This window comes from Cervus canadensis, chromosome 4 (genome assembly GCF_019320065.1).
Source record: "Cervus canadensis isolate Bull #8, Minnesota chromosome 4, ASM1932006v1, whole genome shotgun sequence".
Taxonomy (NCBI): Eukaryota; Metazoa; Chordata; class Mammalia; order Artiodactyla; family Cervidae; genus Cervus; species Cervus canadensis.
In genome coordinates, this window is record NC_057389.1 from 77,466,189 (window position 1) to 77,481,174 (window position 14,986).

Here is a 14,986-nt window from a genome sequence, read left to right on the forward strand (position 1 = left end):
TGTTTCCTTTCCTCCCTTCTTTTCACCCTTTTAATTTCATTGTTATTAAGTTCATAACATTTTCACTGATAGTAGAATCTTGTTACGTTTTCATGTGTTCTTATAACACTTGTCCTTTTAGCTATTTATAATTTTACTATTAAAATGTATATAGAAAAGTTTAATCAGAGTAATTTTTATTTTCTTTCTAGAAGAAATGGCAACGTATCTTCGTTATGTAAGAAGGCTAGATTTTTTTGAAAAACCAGATTATGACTACCTAAGAAAACTTTTTACTGACTTGTTTGATCGAAAAGGATATATGTTTGATTATGAATATGACTGGATTGGTAAACAGTTGGTGAGTACTCCAGGCTGTATAAGAAAAACAAAAGATAATTTGTAGTACTTAGCTTCATTTTCATAGTACAGATCCTTTATTTGAAAAGAATTGAGAACAAATAATTTTTTATTTTGAAGTATAGTTGATTTACAGTACAAGTTTTAGGTGAACATCGTAGTGATTTAATATTTTTATAGATTATGCTCCATTTTAAGTTATTACAGAATAATATCTATACTTTTCTGTGCTGTACAGTATATCCTTTTTGCTAATTTATTTTATAGATGGCAGTTTGTGTCTCTCAATCCCCTACTCTTGTCTTGCCCCTCCTTGGTTTTTTCTCCTCACTGGTAACCACAAGATTGTTCTCTATATTTTTAAGTCTGTTCCTTTTTTGTTATATTCACTTGTTTGTTCTATTTTTTAGGCTCCACATATTAATGATAACAAGAGTATATTTCTCCTAAGCATAATACTCTATAGTTCCAGTCACATTGTTGCAAATGGCAGAATTCCATTCTTTTTTATGGCTGAGTAATATTTTATCATATAGTCTAGTTCAGTCGCTCAGTCGTGTCCAACTCTTTGCGACCTCATGGACTGCCGCATGCCAGGCTTCCCTGTCCATCACTAACTCTCAGAGTTTACTCAGACTTATGTCCGTTGAGTTGGTGATGCCATCCAACCATTCATCCTCTGTCATCCCCTTCTCCCACCTTCAATCTTTCCCAGCCTCAGGGTCTTTTCAAATGAGTCAGTTCTTCGCATCAGGTGGCCAAAGTATTGGAGTTCAGCTTCAACATCAGTCCTTCCAATGAATATTCAGGACTGATTTCCTTTAGGATGGACTGGTTGGATCTCCTTGCAGTCCAAGGGACTCTCCAAGTCTTCTCCAACACCACAGTTCAAAACCATCAATTCTTCGGTGCTCAACTTCCTTTATAGTCCAACTCTCACATCCATACATGACTACTGGAAAAACCATAGCTTTGTCTAAATGGACCTTTGTTGGCAAAGTAATGTCTCTGCTTTTTAGTATGCTGTCTAAGTTGGTCATAACTTTTCTTCCAAGGAGTAAGCATCTTTTAGTTTCATGGCTGCAGTCTCCATCTGCAGTGATTTTGGAGCCCCTAAAAAGGAAAGTGTCTCGCTGTTTCCACTGTTGCCCATCTGTTTGCCATGAAATGATGGGGCCAGATGCCACGATCTTAGTTTTCTGAATGTTGAGTTTTAAGCCAACTTTTTCACTCTCCTCTTTCACTTTCATGAAGAGGCTCTTTAGTTCTTCTTTGCTTTCTGCCATAAGGGTGGTGTCATCTGAATATCTGAGGTTATTGTTATTTCTCCCAGCAATCTTGTTTCCAGCTTGTGCTTCATCCAGCCGAGCATTTCTCATGATGTACTCTGCATATGAGTTAAATAAGTAGGGTGACAGTATACAGCCTGATATACTCCTTTCCTGATTTGGAACCAGTCTGCTCTTCCATGTCCAGTTTTAACTGTTGCTTCCTGACCTGCATACAGGTTTCTCAAGAGGCAGGTCAGGTGGTCTTATATTCCCATCTCTTTAAGAATTTTCCAGTTTGTTGTGATCCACACAATCAAAGGCTTTGGCGTAGTCAATAAAGCAGAAGTAGATGTTTTTCTGGAACTCTCTCGCTTTTTCGATGATCCAGTGGATTTTGGCAATTTGATCTCCTCTGCCTTTTCTAAATCCACCTTGAACATCTGGAAGTTCACGGTTCACACACTGTTGAAGCCTGGCTTGGAGAATTTTGAGCATTACTTTGCTAGCATGTGAGATGAGTGCAATTGTGCCGTAGTTTAAGCATTCTTCGGCATTGCCTTTTTTGGGGATTGGAATGAAAGCTGACCTTTTCCAGTCCTGTAGCCACTGCTGAGTTTTCCGAATTTGCTAGCATATTGCGTGCAGCACTTTCACAGCTTCATCTTTTAGGACTTGAAATAACTCAACTGGAATTCCATCACCTCCACTAACTTTGTTCATGGTGATGCTTCCTAAGGCCCCCTTGACTTCGCATTCCAGGATGTCTGGGTCTAGGTGAGTGAGCATACCATCGTGATTATCTGGGTCAACAGGATCTTTTTTGTATAGTTCCTCTGTGTATTCTTGCCATCTTTTCTTAATATCTTCTGATTCTGTTAGGTCCATACCATTTCTGTCCTTTATTGTGCCCATCTTGGCGTGAAATGGTCCCTTGGTATCTCTGAGTGTCTTGAAGAGGTCTCTAGTCTTTCCCATTCTATTGTTTTCTTTTGTTTCTTTGCATTGATCATGAGGAAGGCTTTCTTTTTTTTTTTTTTTAAATTTTATTTATTTGTTTATTTACTTCTAACTGCACTGGGTCTTGCTCGTTATGCACAGGCTTTCTCGAGTTAGGCAAGCGGGGGCCACTCTGCAGTCTCAGGGTGTGGTGACTTCTCTGGCTGTGGAGCACGGGTTCTGGGGCACTCGGGCTCAGTAGCTGCGGTGAACAGGCTTAGTTGCTCCACAGCATGTGGGATCTTCCCGAACCAGGGATCGAACCTGTGTCCCCTGCCTTGGCAGGCAGATTCTTAACCACTGGGCCACCAAGGAAGTCCCAGAGGAAGGCTTTCTTATCTCTCCTTGCTATTCTTTGGAACTCTGCATTCAAATGAGTATATCTTTCCTTTTCTTTGCTTTTCTCTTCTCTTCTTTTCACAACTGTTCATAAGGCCTCCTCAGCCAATCATTTTACGTTTTGTATTTGTTTTTCTTGGGGATGATCTTGATCCCTGCCTCCTGCACAATGTCACGAACCTCCGTTCATAATTCTTCCGTAACGTTCCTTTCTAAAATGTTTGTTTCTTTATCCTTTTACCTTGGGCTGTTTTGGGTCTTCGTTGCTGCACAGGCTTTTCTCTAGTTGCAGAGAGCAGGGGCTGTCTCTGGTTGCAGTGTGTGGGCTTCTCACTGCAGTGGTTTTTCTTGTTGTGGAGCATGGCCCCAGGGCTTTGGGCTTCCGTCGTTGTGGCACCTGGGCTCCAGAGCACAGGCTCAGTAGTTGTAGCACTCAGGTTAGTTGCCTCAAGGCGTGTGGGATCTTCCGGATCAGGGATTGAACCCACGTCTCCTGCATTAGCAGGCGGACTCTTTACCACTGAGTGACCAGGGAAGCTCCCCTCCATACTTCTTTGTCCATTCATCTGCTGATGGGCACTTAGGTTGCTTCCGTATCTTGGCTATTGTATATAATGCTGTTTTGAACATTGAGGTGCGTAAACCTTTTGAATTACTTTTTCATTTTCTTTGGATATATACCCAGCAGTGTAATGCTGGATCATATTGTAGTTATACTTCTAGTCTTTTGAGGAATCTTCATAATGTTTACCACAGTGGCTGTACTAATTTAAATTTCCACCAGTAGTGCACAAGGGTTCCATTTTATCCATATCCTCACCAACAGTTGTTATTTTGTGTCTTTTTAATAATGGCTATTCTGAGAAGTGTGAAATGATGTCTCATTATGGTTTTGATTTTAATTTCTCTGATGATTAGTAATGTTGAACATTTTTTCATGTATCTTAGCCATCTGTATGTTTTCTCTGGAAAACTATCTATTCACATCTTCTGCTTTGTTGGTTTTTTTTGGTACTGTATGAGCGGTTCATAAATTTTGAATATTAACCTCTTGTCGGTCATATCATTTGCAAATATATTCAGTAGGTTGTCTTTTCATTTTGTTGATGGTTTTCTTTGCTTTGCCAAAGCTTTAAAGTTTAATTTGTTTAGTTTTGCTTTTGTTTCTTCTACCTTAAGAGGCAGATCCAAAAAAATATTGCTGCAATTTAAGTCAGAGTGTTCACTTCTGCTTTCTTCCGGGAATTTTGTGGTTTCATACATAAAGGTCTTCAATCCATTTTGAGTGTGTTTTTGTGTGTGGTATTAGGATATGTTCTGATCTCATTCTTTTACACACAGCTGTCCAGTTTTTCAGCACCACTTATTGAAGAGACTGTCTTTTCTTGCTTGTATATTCTTGCTTCCTCTGCCATAGATTAATTAGGTTAATTGACCGTACATATGTGGGTTTATTTCTGAGCTCTCTTTTCTGTCGACATATGTGTCTGTTTTTAACGCCAGTACTGTGCTGATTTAATTACTGTAACTTTGTAGTATAGTCTGAAGTCAGGGAGTGTTATACCTCCAGATTTGTTCTTTTTTCTCAAGATTGCTGGACAGGATCTTTGTGGTTCCATATACATTTTAGGATTGAGAATAAATAATTTATAAAGGATTCATTCTTTGAGTTTTGTAAAAATAGAGAATTTGGAATCTGCTTTTTAGAGTGATGGGTTATTTTGAATGTTCTACTTCTGATTTAGTTCTTAATATCAAACATACTTTTTAAAAATATAGTATTCTAGTGATTACTTTAAAAGATGAGCTAGTTTTTTCTTTAGTCATTGCTCAAGATATTTATAAGTTTAGAATATACTTTAATTATTCTAGCAGTTTTAGGTTATTTTGCAATAGACTGATACTTATGTATCAGAGCAAGTTTAGGTTTTTTTAACTATAAAAACTGCCCCCAAAATTTGTCTTGATCATGACTATGGGATGAGTGTCATTACTTAAATGAGCACAACATTAAGTTCTTTCTTTGAAGAGATGACTTAAAAAAAATCAAATATTTATTCTCACTAGTCTTCTTTTTAAATAAATAAGAATGCCTTACAAAATTTACTTTCAGTTCACTGATACCAATTTTTGTCCGTATTTGGAACTGCCAGGCTCTCAGATTCAAGTACTTTTGAACAGTTGGCTTACTTAAATGTTTAATCTGTATTTTTCTTAGCTCCAAAGTGATTTGAATATATATTGTATCTAAAATGCATACCTGAATATACTTTGATTAATGCATTTATTATGAAATTTTGAATTATATTTGAAGGTTTAAATTTTATAAAAGTCTCTTCTGAGTTAAAATATTGACAGTAACCAATTTTATTAGCTTATTTAAAAAATTATTCCCTTAATTTTCGTAAAATAACCTTTTCTGTTTATGTATTATTGGCTTTGGAAATGAGAGACATAAGCAAATACATTTTGTTTTTTCCATAAGAAGAATTAACCTAAAAAGTAATGGTAACATTAAAAGGTCTTTTGTTGATACAAAAATAAATACTTGATAAAGTATTTAAATATTTTGAAGCTACTCTAAATAGTAGCTATAATTTGTTTGCTTTAATTTGGTATATTTAGCAACATATTTTAGGGAAGATACCTTTTCTTAATTAAGGCTTTATGTAATAGTATCTTTTATTATTTTTTTATTATTTTAAGGTGCTAGATAATTTTAAATAAGCCTTCTGAAATAGAATGCATTGATGCTAATTGTTATTGTGTCACAGCCTACTCCAGTGGGTGCAGTTCAGCAAGATCCTGCTCTGTCATCAAACAGAGAAGCACATCCACACAGAGATAAGATACAATCCAAAAATCAGGTTTGCTGTCCTTTTAGATATGAGCTGTCTTAATTTATTTCTTTGTTACCTTCTCACTGTTTATAAATGTATTTGGTGTTTTATCATGCCCAGATGACAACTTTATATGTGCGTGCATTTGTGCATGTGTTTGCACATGTGTGTATACATACTTATGTATACATATTGAATGATTGAAATACATATCCTTTTCTTCTATAAAACAGACTGTATACAGACATATTAAGGATAAAAATGCACATATTTTCATTGCATAGGCTGTTTCCCCTAATGTTCACATTAAAATTGTTTAATCTCAAAGCCTGATTGGTGGTGTTAGTATATACTTTGAGAATATTGTTCTGTTGGAATGGAAGTATTTGGATACCCCTGTTGGAATGAATTGTAATAGTAGTTGTTTTTTCTAACTGTAGTCCAGTTTAGTGTAATAAATTATTTACTGAGTTCTGTTATTTGAAAGCTACTGCTCTCCACGTTGCAGAAATGCAGAAGTAAGGAAAAACATACAACCTGTGAGCAATGACTTTGTAATGAGTGGCTAAGAGCTCATTGAACCTCTGGAATCAATCAGACCTGGATATGGCAGGTTACTCATTCACTCAAAGCCTCAGTTCTCATCTATAAAACAGAAATATGCATGTTAATTCCTAGCATATAGTAAGCATTCATTAAGTCTCAACTCTTGTGGCTGGTGTTCCTGTTATCATTATTACAGTAAATTCACAAATAACTACATAACAATGCAGAATAAGCTGTACCATGGGAGATACATTAATAAAGTGCCATAGAGGATCATTGGAATATGTAGGATCTATATGCAAAGGTGGTTTTTGAGATGAGCATGAAGAATAAATGGAATTTTTAAAGACAGGCTAAGGAATAAGAATTTTGGAGAGAGTGAGCATTCAGAAAATATAAGGCAAAAGTTTAAAAATGTGGAATATGTTTGAGGAGAAATAAGCAGTTGGTTTGGAGCAGAGAGCAGGTTCAAGACAAGATATAGAAGATTCATTGAAGAGTTTGTATTTTCTGGGTAAGATAAATTGGAAGCTGTTGAATTTTTGAGCAGCATTTTCACTCGTCTTTTTTATATAAAGAAACCTTACTGAATCCATTTTGACACAGGATTTTTGCTGTTACCTCGAATTAAGCAGTGTCTTCAGAATTTTCGGTTATAACCCTTTTTGGAGAGGGGTAGTGTGCTGTCCTTTTTGTATTCCATCAGGGTTGAGGTGAGGGTTAAAAAAATGACGTCAAAGAAGAAACACAACTTACTAAAAATCATAGTCAAATAAAATGCTACATTTAGGAAGTATTTATAATTTTATGCTTTAAAGTATAGACAATTTTAAAAAGTTTAGTTTTATAATTTTGCCTTAGAAAAACTGGGCAGTAAAGGGTCTTATGTATAAATTACTTCTGGTATAAATTAAAAGACATTGGTAGCTTGAGTACTCTGATAAGATGCTGTGTATAGAAACAAATGGGAGAAGTGAAGACTTGGAGTATGTGTTTTATAAATCAGTTAATTTCTCAAATGTATGTGGAACAAGACCAGTAATTCATATTCTGTGAGTATCTCCACTTGAGCTATTAGGTATTGTAATAAATGAAACTCTTCTTTTATTGTTGAATTAAATTATTCTTGAAATAAATTTAAATATTTTAAAATTTTAACTTTCTACCTGTTTCAGATATGTCTTGCTAGCCTGATTGCTAGCTCACTGAGGGTGGGAACCATATTCTGTTGATGTAGTCCTTCTTGCAATAAATGTAGGGAGTCAATTTTTTTTTTTTTCCAGGAAATCCTTTAGCATAGCTTATATATTGAATTTGCAACCTAGATATATAGATTCTTATCATGATAGAACATTGTATATCTAGAAAAAATTTCTTAACTATCTGTGCTGCAGTAAACAGCTTAAGTTGTGTGATAAACCCACAGTTCATAATCCCAAAAGAAGAAAGGTTAATTCTTTAAATGTCTGAAACCTTTGTAATATCCCCAGATAAACAGTTTTAACTTAGAGTCAATTGCTGAAGTTCAGGGGATCCTGAAATTTTACAGGAAGTCTTGGGTGGATGCAAATGTTTATTTTGAGGAGCGGTTGCATAGCTTTCGGTGTCTTCTTAAAGGGTCCACGATTCCCACACGTTGCCTGCTGTCTCATGGTCTCACCTGATTTATTTCACTTTAACCTACAAGTCAGCTGAATTCTGGTGGTAAATTTGGAGGATTTAATGAAGGGACATGAGAATTGTCGTAATTGTTTTGATGACATATTTTATGCTACAGAGTATGTAGTTTTGTATGGTACAGTTTAATTTAGGAAGCTTAGTGCCAAAACATTTATTCTGTGTCTACTTGATTTTAACATCTTTTCTCCTAAAGGGTTACTCTGGCCACTGATCTTCTTAGTCTGCATATAGCCCAGTGTACTTGACACTTTGTGGCAAGATTTTCCTTACTTTAGTTGAAAAAGAGAGAAAAGAGCCCTGAAGTCTTCAGAGCATAATGTAATTGCGGTGATGAGCTAGGTACTAATACTGGGAAAGTAGTCGGCTCTCAGTTTGAATACCAGGTGTACTATTTGCTACTTCAGTGATGTGAGAGAAGTATTTAATGTCTTCGTGTCTTCATCAGTAAGATGAGGATAATACTTTCTGTCTCAAAAATGAGATAACACATATAAAGCAGCTAGTGCAGAACCAAACATACAATAGAAACTTAAATATTGTATTCCTTCCCCGATATTAGTACTGTCCACATTTTCCTGAAACATAGAAATTGCTCCCTGTTAAGCCGTTACTCAGTTCTTTTAGTAGATTATTATTTAGTTTGTGGTTATTGCCATACAGGCTTGCCAGGTCATCTAAAATCTTCAAGAATTATCAGCCTGTTTCATGAAAATAGGTCTCTTAATTTGAACCAGATGAAAAAAATAGATGAAGGAAGCAAAGGGATTCATATATGAAGGATTGTCACTTAAAAAATTTGTTTGTCATATCCTCTTGGTATTCTGTTTAGCAGTTCTTATTTTTCAAGGAACTTTTCTGTTTTGTTGTATTATGCTCACAGTCGGAAACAGGGTACTACTAAGCAAGAAGAGAAAATTTTTTAAGTTTTCTGAGACCTTAAGTGTGGCTGTTTAAGTAATGTTTTTTAAAAACGTTGATGGAAGTAATTTCTTATCAGAAAACCAGTGGGGACCTCTACTGTAAGAAAATATAGTGGGATGGCTTTTTAGAACATTTCACGGTTTATGGAGTGCTTTCTTGACCATGTCATTTTTATCTTTCTAGTTTTGGTTAGCTTCATTTATAAAATTGGAGAGTGGAGTCTGTGATATCTAAAGTCCTTTCACTTCTAAAATTCTGTGGTGCTATTTTATTTTTGTGGTTGATCATTACATAATTGTAGCATTTTCATTGAAATCTCTCCACATTCACTATGCAAAGATGACTGCATCTGTGACTCAGAATAGTAAGGGTTTTTAAAATTTCCTTTTATACATTTGTTTTCTATATTATAAGGATGCGATGTTTAACATTTTGGGTTTCTCTTCTTCCATGCATGCCACATGCATTAAATAAATGGCAGTCGGCAGACCACAGGGCAGCCTGGGACTCCCAGCAGGCAAATCCCCATCATTTGAGGGCTCACCTTGCAGCAGACAGACATGGTGGCTCGGTACAGGTATTTCTGATTTTTGCATGAGTGATTATTTCCCAGATTTATACAACTAACCCTTTTTGGAACTCATGGCATGATTTCTTATCCTAATGAAAGACTTGTTGCTGAACTCTCCATAATTCTATTCCTTTGAATTTAACCAAAAAAGAAAAATTAACATGGTCTAGCAAGACCACCTGAGGGATACCAAGATTTTGCCTTTGTTCATTTTTGCAAGCACATGCAACAGTATTTAAGTAAGTTGTACTCAGAATAGGTTAGAAAAACAAAATGTATTACTTGAACTATCTGTTAAACTTGATTGTCCAGTAATAAACTCAGTCTTTTTTAATGCTTTAAGTAATAGAACATTTTTATATCTTATCCTTTCATTATTTTGCTTCCTTTAAACTTAGTTAAGCAGTTACGTAACATTTTCATTCTCAGTCCTTCCTTAGAATGTATTTTCTGATTAATTGGTCAAGTAAATATGACCCCAGTTTTACAATGACATATTTTGTTTTATTTGGATAAAGTATAACATGGAGAAAATAATTTCAAGGACAGATATTTATAAAACATTTCCCTCTATTTTCTGGATATTTACAAAAATTTAAAGTTGTCTCATTTTTTTGATGTGTTCCTTTTCCCCCCTTTTCTATACATTTAGAGATAGCTACTATATTCTTCCCTTAAATGCCCCCCTAAAGTTTAATCTTTTATATATATTATAAAAATAGGAAAAGATTACTGAGTCTCTTATTTCTTTTAAAAATATCAGTTTAAGATAATCTGAATGCTGGCTTAAAGTAATTGAGATGAGAAATGTTCTCTCAATCCATTTCAGTCTAGAACCTGTTTTTGATTTTTTTCCTCCACATATTTAGACTTGAACAATTTTCTGTTATATTTTACAAAATTTATATTTTTCTTCCTATATATTAATCTGAATCTATGCTTGGATTTTCTGCTGTCTTGATTTGAACTCTTAAAGAAGCCAATTCTTAATTAAATCTTATGAGTTACCATATTTTTCCCACCTTTATACTTTAGAGGAAGTTTAAATTGTGAAACCAAATTTTATAGAATTTTGTAGTCTGTGGAACTTTCAGTCATGTATTAACAGAAGAATTTGAATAGTGCTGTCAAAGTTTTTTTAGAGTGAGGGATTCAGAGGCAAGGGAGCCTGAGAGGTAAAACTTTTCTGTGATCGAAATTCATATCATTGGAAAAGTTAATTGAGGAAATTATGTTTAATTTGCGTAAACACAAGCTGGATTGTGTGTGTATCTGTGTACATTTACATGTTTCTAAGTGTTGTGTGTTTTTATAGTGAGTGTCTTGCTCAGACACTTGCTTTAGGGAAATCTATAACAATTAAGACACTGTTAGAAAGCTTTCCTACCACTTCTGTACCAATGCCACAAATTTATCAAGAGTTTTGTTTTTTTTTCCCCCACTTTGTGAAATTCCCAAAGATGGCTCATGGGATCTCTTTGGACTGTCAAAGAGTGAATGAGTTTCATTGTTGGCTCATCATTCTAGTATTTTATTCTATTTTTTCACGTATTCTCAAAGATATATTTTAAATCTGCTTATTTCTCATCTCTTTAAAACTCTTCTGCCTTATAGAGATTGCACCTGACTTCATTCTAATATTTAGTAAGTGATCACTTCACTATTCTGGTAAATACATAAGTGAGTCAAAATTTTTACACTATTTTTCAGTTACTTCCTGAATTAACTTGATGGGATGAACATTAAGGTAGTTTTACTGTCATGAAAAATTAGATAGCAGTGTAGTAAGATCATGCGTGAGTCTTGCTCTATCCCCAAATGTTGAATTTATGTATAATTTAAAATTTGAAAAGTTATGACACTGGCATAATTGGACTAATGAAGTGGTAGTTTAAAAATTAATAATAGTGAGAGGAAGTAAAGGTACCTTAATCTGAGCTAATATGATTATTCCAATAATTGAATACTCTATTTTACTTTGAATGAAGGAAGAAGGGAAAGCAGTGTGTTTTTTTCATTCTCATTATTTGATAAAGGGAAGATATAAAGAGAAAGATCTTTTTACTAATACACAAGTATGAGAAGAATTTGCCTTGAGGTTCTTTGTTCATGGTTGTTAAACCACCTGTTGGACAGTTTCAGTTACTGGCTTTGCAAGGTGTGGGAGACCTGGGTTTGATCCCTGGTTTGAGAGGATCCCCTGGAGAAGAGAACAGCTACCCACTCCAGTATTCTGGCCTGGAGAATTCCATGGACTGTCCATGGGGTCACAAAGAGTCAGACACAACGGAGCGACAAAGATCTTACATGGCAATTAAAAAGTTTTCCTCAACAAATACTAAGGGCATATATATCATCAAATAGTTTTCAGGAAATACATTTACAGAAATAAATAGATTGCTATCTGGTAATAAAATGCATACAACACCTCTTGCCTTTTTGACTATAGAAAAATCCTCACTCACTATTTCACATTATGCCCCTTGGAGTCTATATTTGATCTCCTTATCTTTTCAGAATTATTATATATATATTATAGGTCAGATATATAGGTTACCAAGTTGATTTAATTGTGGTTAGCAGCATAATTTCAAATTTCGTGCCTTAGATTATTCATCAGTAACATGGGGATATTAATAATAGCTTTATTCATGGTTTGTGAGAACTTTCTAAAAAAGTATTTAGCATAGAGTCTGGGACTAAAGAAGTACTAAATAGTAGAATCATCTATTGCTTTGGCAAATTAAGAAGCTTGACTAGTATTGTTATCCATCTCTGAAAAGTGAAGTATAGAGAAATAGCCAAAAGAATGCATTGTGAAATGGGATTTATCTAATTTTATTCTGTCTCTTCAGTTAATTTACTAATCAGAAGGATAATGTCATCCCCTTGATAAACTTTCCCCACTTAAGAGATTAAGAATAATATTAAAATATCTTGAAGTCTGTGTTTTCAATCTGTTCTTGGCTTGTATGTGATTTGGAAAGTTTCCTAGGGGTACAAGTGTTTCCCCTCCTGCTCCTCTGAGAATCACTGGTAATAAATATGGTTGAGAAGCCTAGACCTACCACTTTCAGTTTCTTGGCTATTCTTTATTCAGCAAATGTATATAAATGTCTACCAGGTGCTTGGCACTGTGCTAGTAGGTTCTTTGAATAAAGGAGAGAATAACAGATATGGTGTCTGTCCCCATGGGGCTTTCAGTTAATGGAAAGAGCTAATAAACAGGTGGTATGATAAGTGGAGAAAGTACAGGGTGCTATGAGAATTTGTAGGTAAAGCACCTAACTTGGATTTAGCAAGTTAAAGTTTTCTGAAAAAAAAAAAACATTATTTGTGCTCTATTTTTTCACATGTTTTCAAAGTGAAGAATCAGTAGGACTTCGCATTTGAAGAAGGTAGGAAGGTAGAAGGGGTTAAGAGAGGCGTGTACCAGGCAGAGAAAACTGTGTAAGATTGTGGAGGAGAGAGAGGGTGACAGATTGAGGAATTAAATGCAGTTTTGTCAAGCTATTGTGTATAGAGAAATGAGACTGACAGGCAGGCAGGAGGGGAATTATGAAGGACCTGAAAGTTTGTTATTTAATTTGGGTTTTGGTCTAAGGGTATCGGGTAGGCATAAAGATAACTAGAAGTAACTTGATTAGATTAGCACTTACAGAGAGAATTTTGCTCGAGACTGGATGGAAGGGAGATAAGTCTAAGGCAGGGCCACAACTCTCAAAAGTCCGCAGTTGAGGAGAGATGATGGGTAGTGAAGATGAAGAGAAACGAAAGGACTTGAAAGACAGAAGATACAGTTCAACTGGGTATGAGGGTTGAGGGAAGGGGAGGGGTCAGTTACCCCTTTTTGGTAGGTTCCCACCTGGCACATTGGGACTTCCAGAATGAGGTTTTAAAATGTGCCACGGGCAGCAGGTAGCACTAGTCTCTAATTGTACTGTGTTGAACTTTTCACTGTAACACAGTCTTGGAGCTCTATGCTAACTAAACATCTGATCTGGAAAAGCTGAGAGGTCATGGCAAGCAGAGGGAAGAAGACAGCTGTTACGGGCACTACTCAAAGAACCATTTTACTTGGTGTGGCATACCTTCTGATTGTTGGAAAGCTCCTCTGCTTGCCCAGCCTTTCTTTTTCATGTAAGGAGCCATGTGACACTGGGGAGAAAGGGCAGAATCACAAGTGGTGCAGATGTGTTTTGCAGCCAGGCACTGTTGATGAAATGAGAGGATAATATTAACTGTTATAATAAGCAGTCTGATATTTTAGTTATTATCACTTCAGAAATGCAGATACAGGTGATGATAACAGAAAAAGAATCAGACAAACATATCTTGAAATGATAAGAAAACATATGTGGTTAAAAGTCAGAGGAGTAATAGATGTCACATCTGAGTCAGTTCTCCGTTATGCTAATTGTTAATGCAGGCCTTTTCAAAACATTTCAGATAACCAATTTTAGTTTTCTTTGTCAAATCTTTGAAAATACTGAAGTCCTAACAAGGAAAAAAAAAATTTAGTGACTATAACAGTCATCTCTTTTATTTTCGGGGGGTGGGGGTACTAAAGTTTGGAAAAGAGAGGTTTGTGGAATGAGAGAAGTTATGTGCCTTTATTACATACATAATTTACAGTTCCTCTTTTTTTTTTTTATTTTAGTTTTGGAAATCCCCTGTTTAGTTACAATTGGGATAAATCAGCATTACACATTTGTTTTGATACTCTCTTTTCTTTTTTAGCAGTAAAGAAAGATTTTAATAGCTACTATAGTAGGGAAGAGAATATAGTGTAAACTGAGCTTGCTCTACCCAAAACAAGAGGCAGGAGACTTTTTGAATGGTTGGGGTTTTGTTGACTAAAAAATGTATTCACAATCTAAAAGTTGAGAGTTATGTTTTATTCAGTGGGAATTTTCAGGACTTCAAGCCTGGAGGCAGTATCTTAAGTAACTCTTAAGAACTGCTCCAAGGAAGGGGAGGGGAGAGCTAGGATATATAGGAGTTTTGCAGCAAAGGGCTGGTAGTCTGAACATTGAAAGTGAAGTCACTCAGTCATGTCTGACTCTTTGCGACCCCTTTGACTATAGCCTGCCAATCTCCTCTGTCCATGGAATTCTCCAGCAAGAATACTGAAGTGGGCTGCCATTCCCCTCTTCAGGGGGTCTTCCTGACCCTGGGATTGATCCCGGGTCTCCTGCATTGCAGGCAGATTCTTTATTGTCTGAGCCACCAGGAAGCCCAAATATTATTGTTAAAGAAAGAAAAACAGATATCTCATGTTAAGGAATTTAACACTTTTCCAGTATCATTTGCAGTAACATCTTGAAAGACTGGAGAATACTCAAAGAATAGAGTGCTGTTAAGTCTAAGTGAACATTAGATCACTTAGAGATCTAATAGAGAATCTATTTTGGTTTCTCTTTGTTGAAAGTCACTGAGAATGTCACTGGGCCTTTGGGTCATCAGTTGGAATATTAACTATA

The 14,986-nt window shown here is 35.5% G+C and overlaps 1 protein-coding gene across 9 annotated transcripts in view; it reads left to right on the forward strand.

Moving 5' to 3' along the window:
- Positions 1–14,986, forward strand: part of CSNK1G3 (casein kinase 1 gamma 3) — a 120,234-nt gene that overhangs the window by 85,405 nt on the left and 19,843 nt on the right. For 2 of the 9 annotated variants that reach the window (XM_043465917.1, XM_043465914.1), the window contains exons 9-11: positions 192–340; positions 5,720–5,812; positions 9,414–9,509. In XM_043465917.1, coding sequence (XP_043321852.1) covers positions 192–340; positions 5,720–5,812; positions 9,414–9,509 — 338 coding nt within the window. The remainder of the gene's footprint in view (positions 1–191; positions 341–5,719; positions 5,813–9,413; positions 9,510–14,986) is intronic. The other 7 variants (XM_043465918.1, XM_043465915.1, XM_043465921.1 and 4 more) reach the window with 4 other exon arrangements.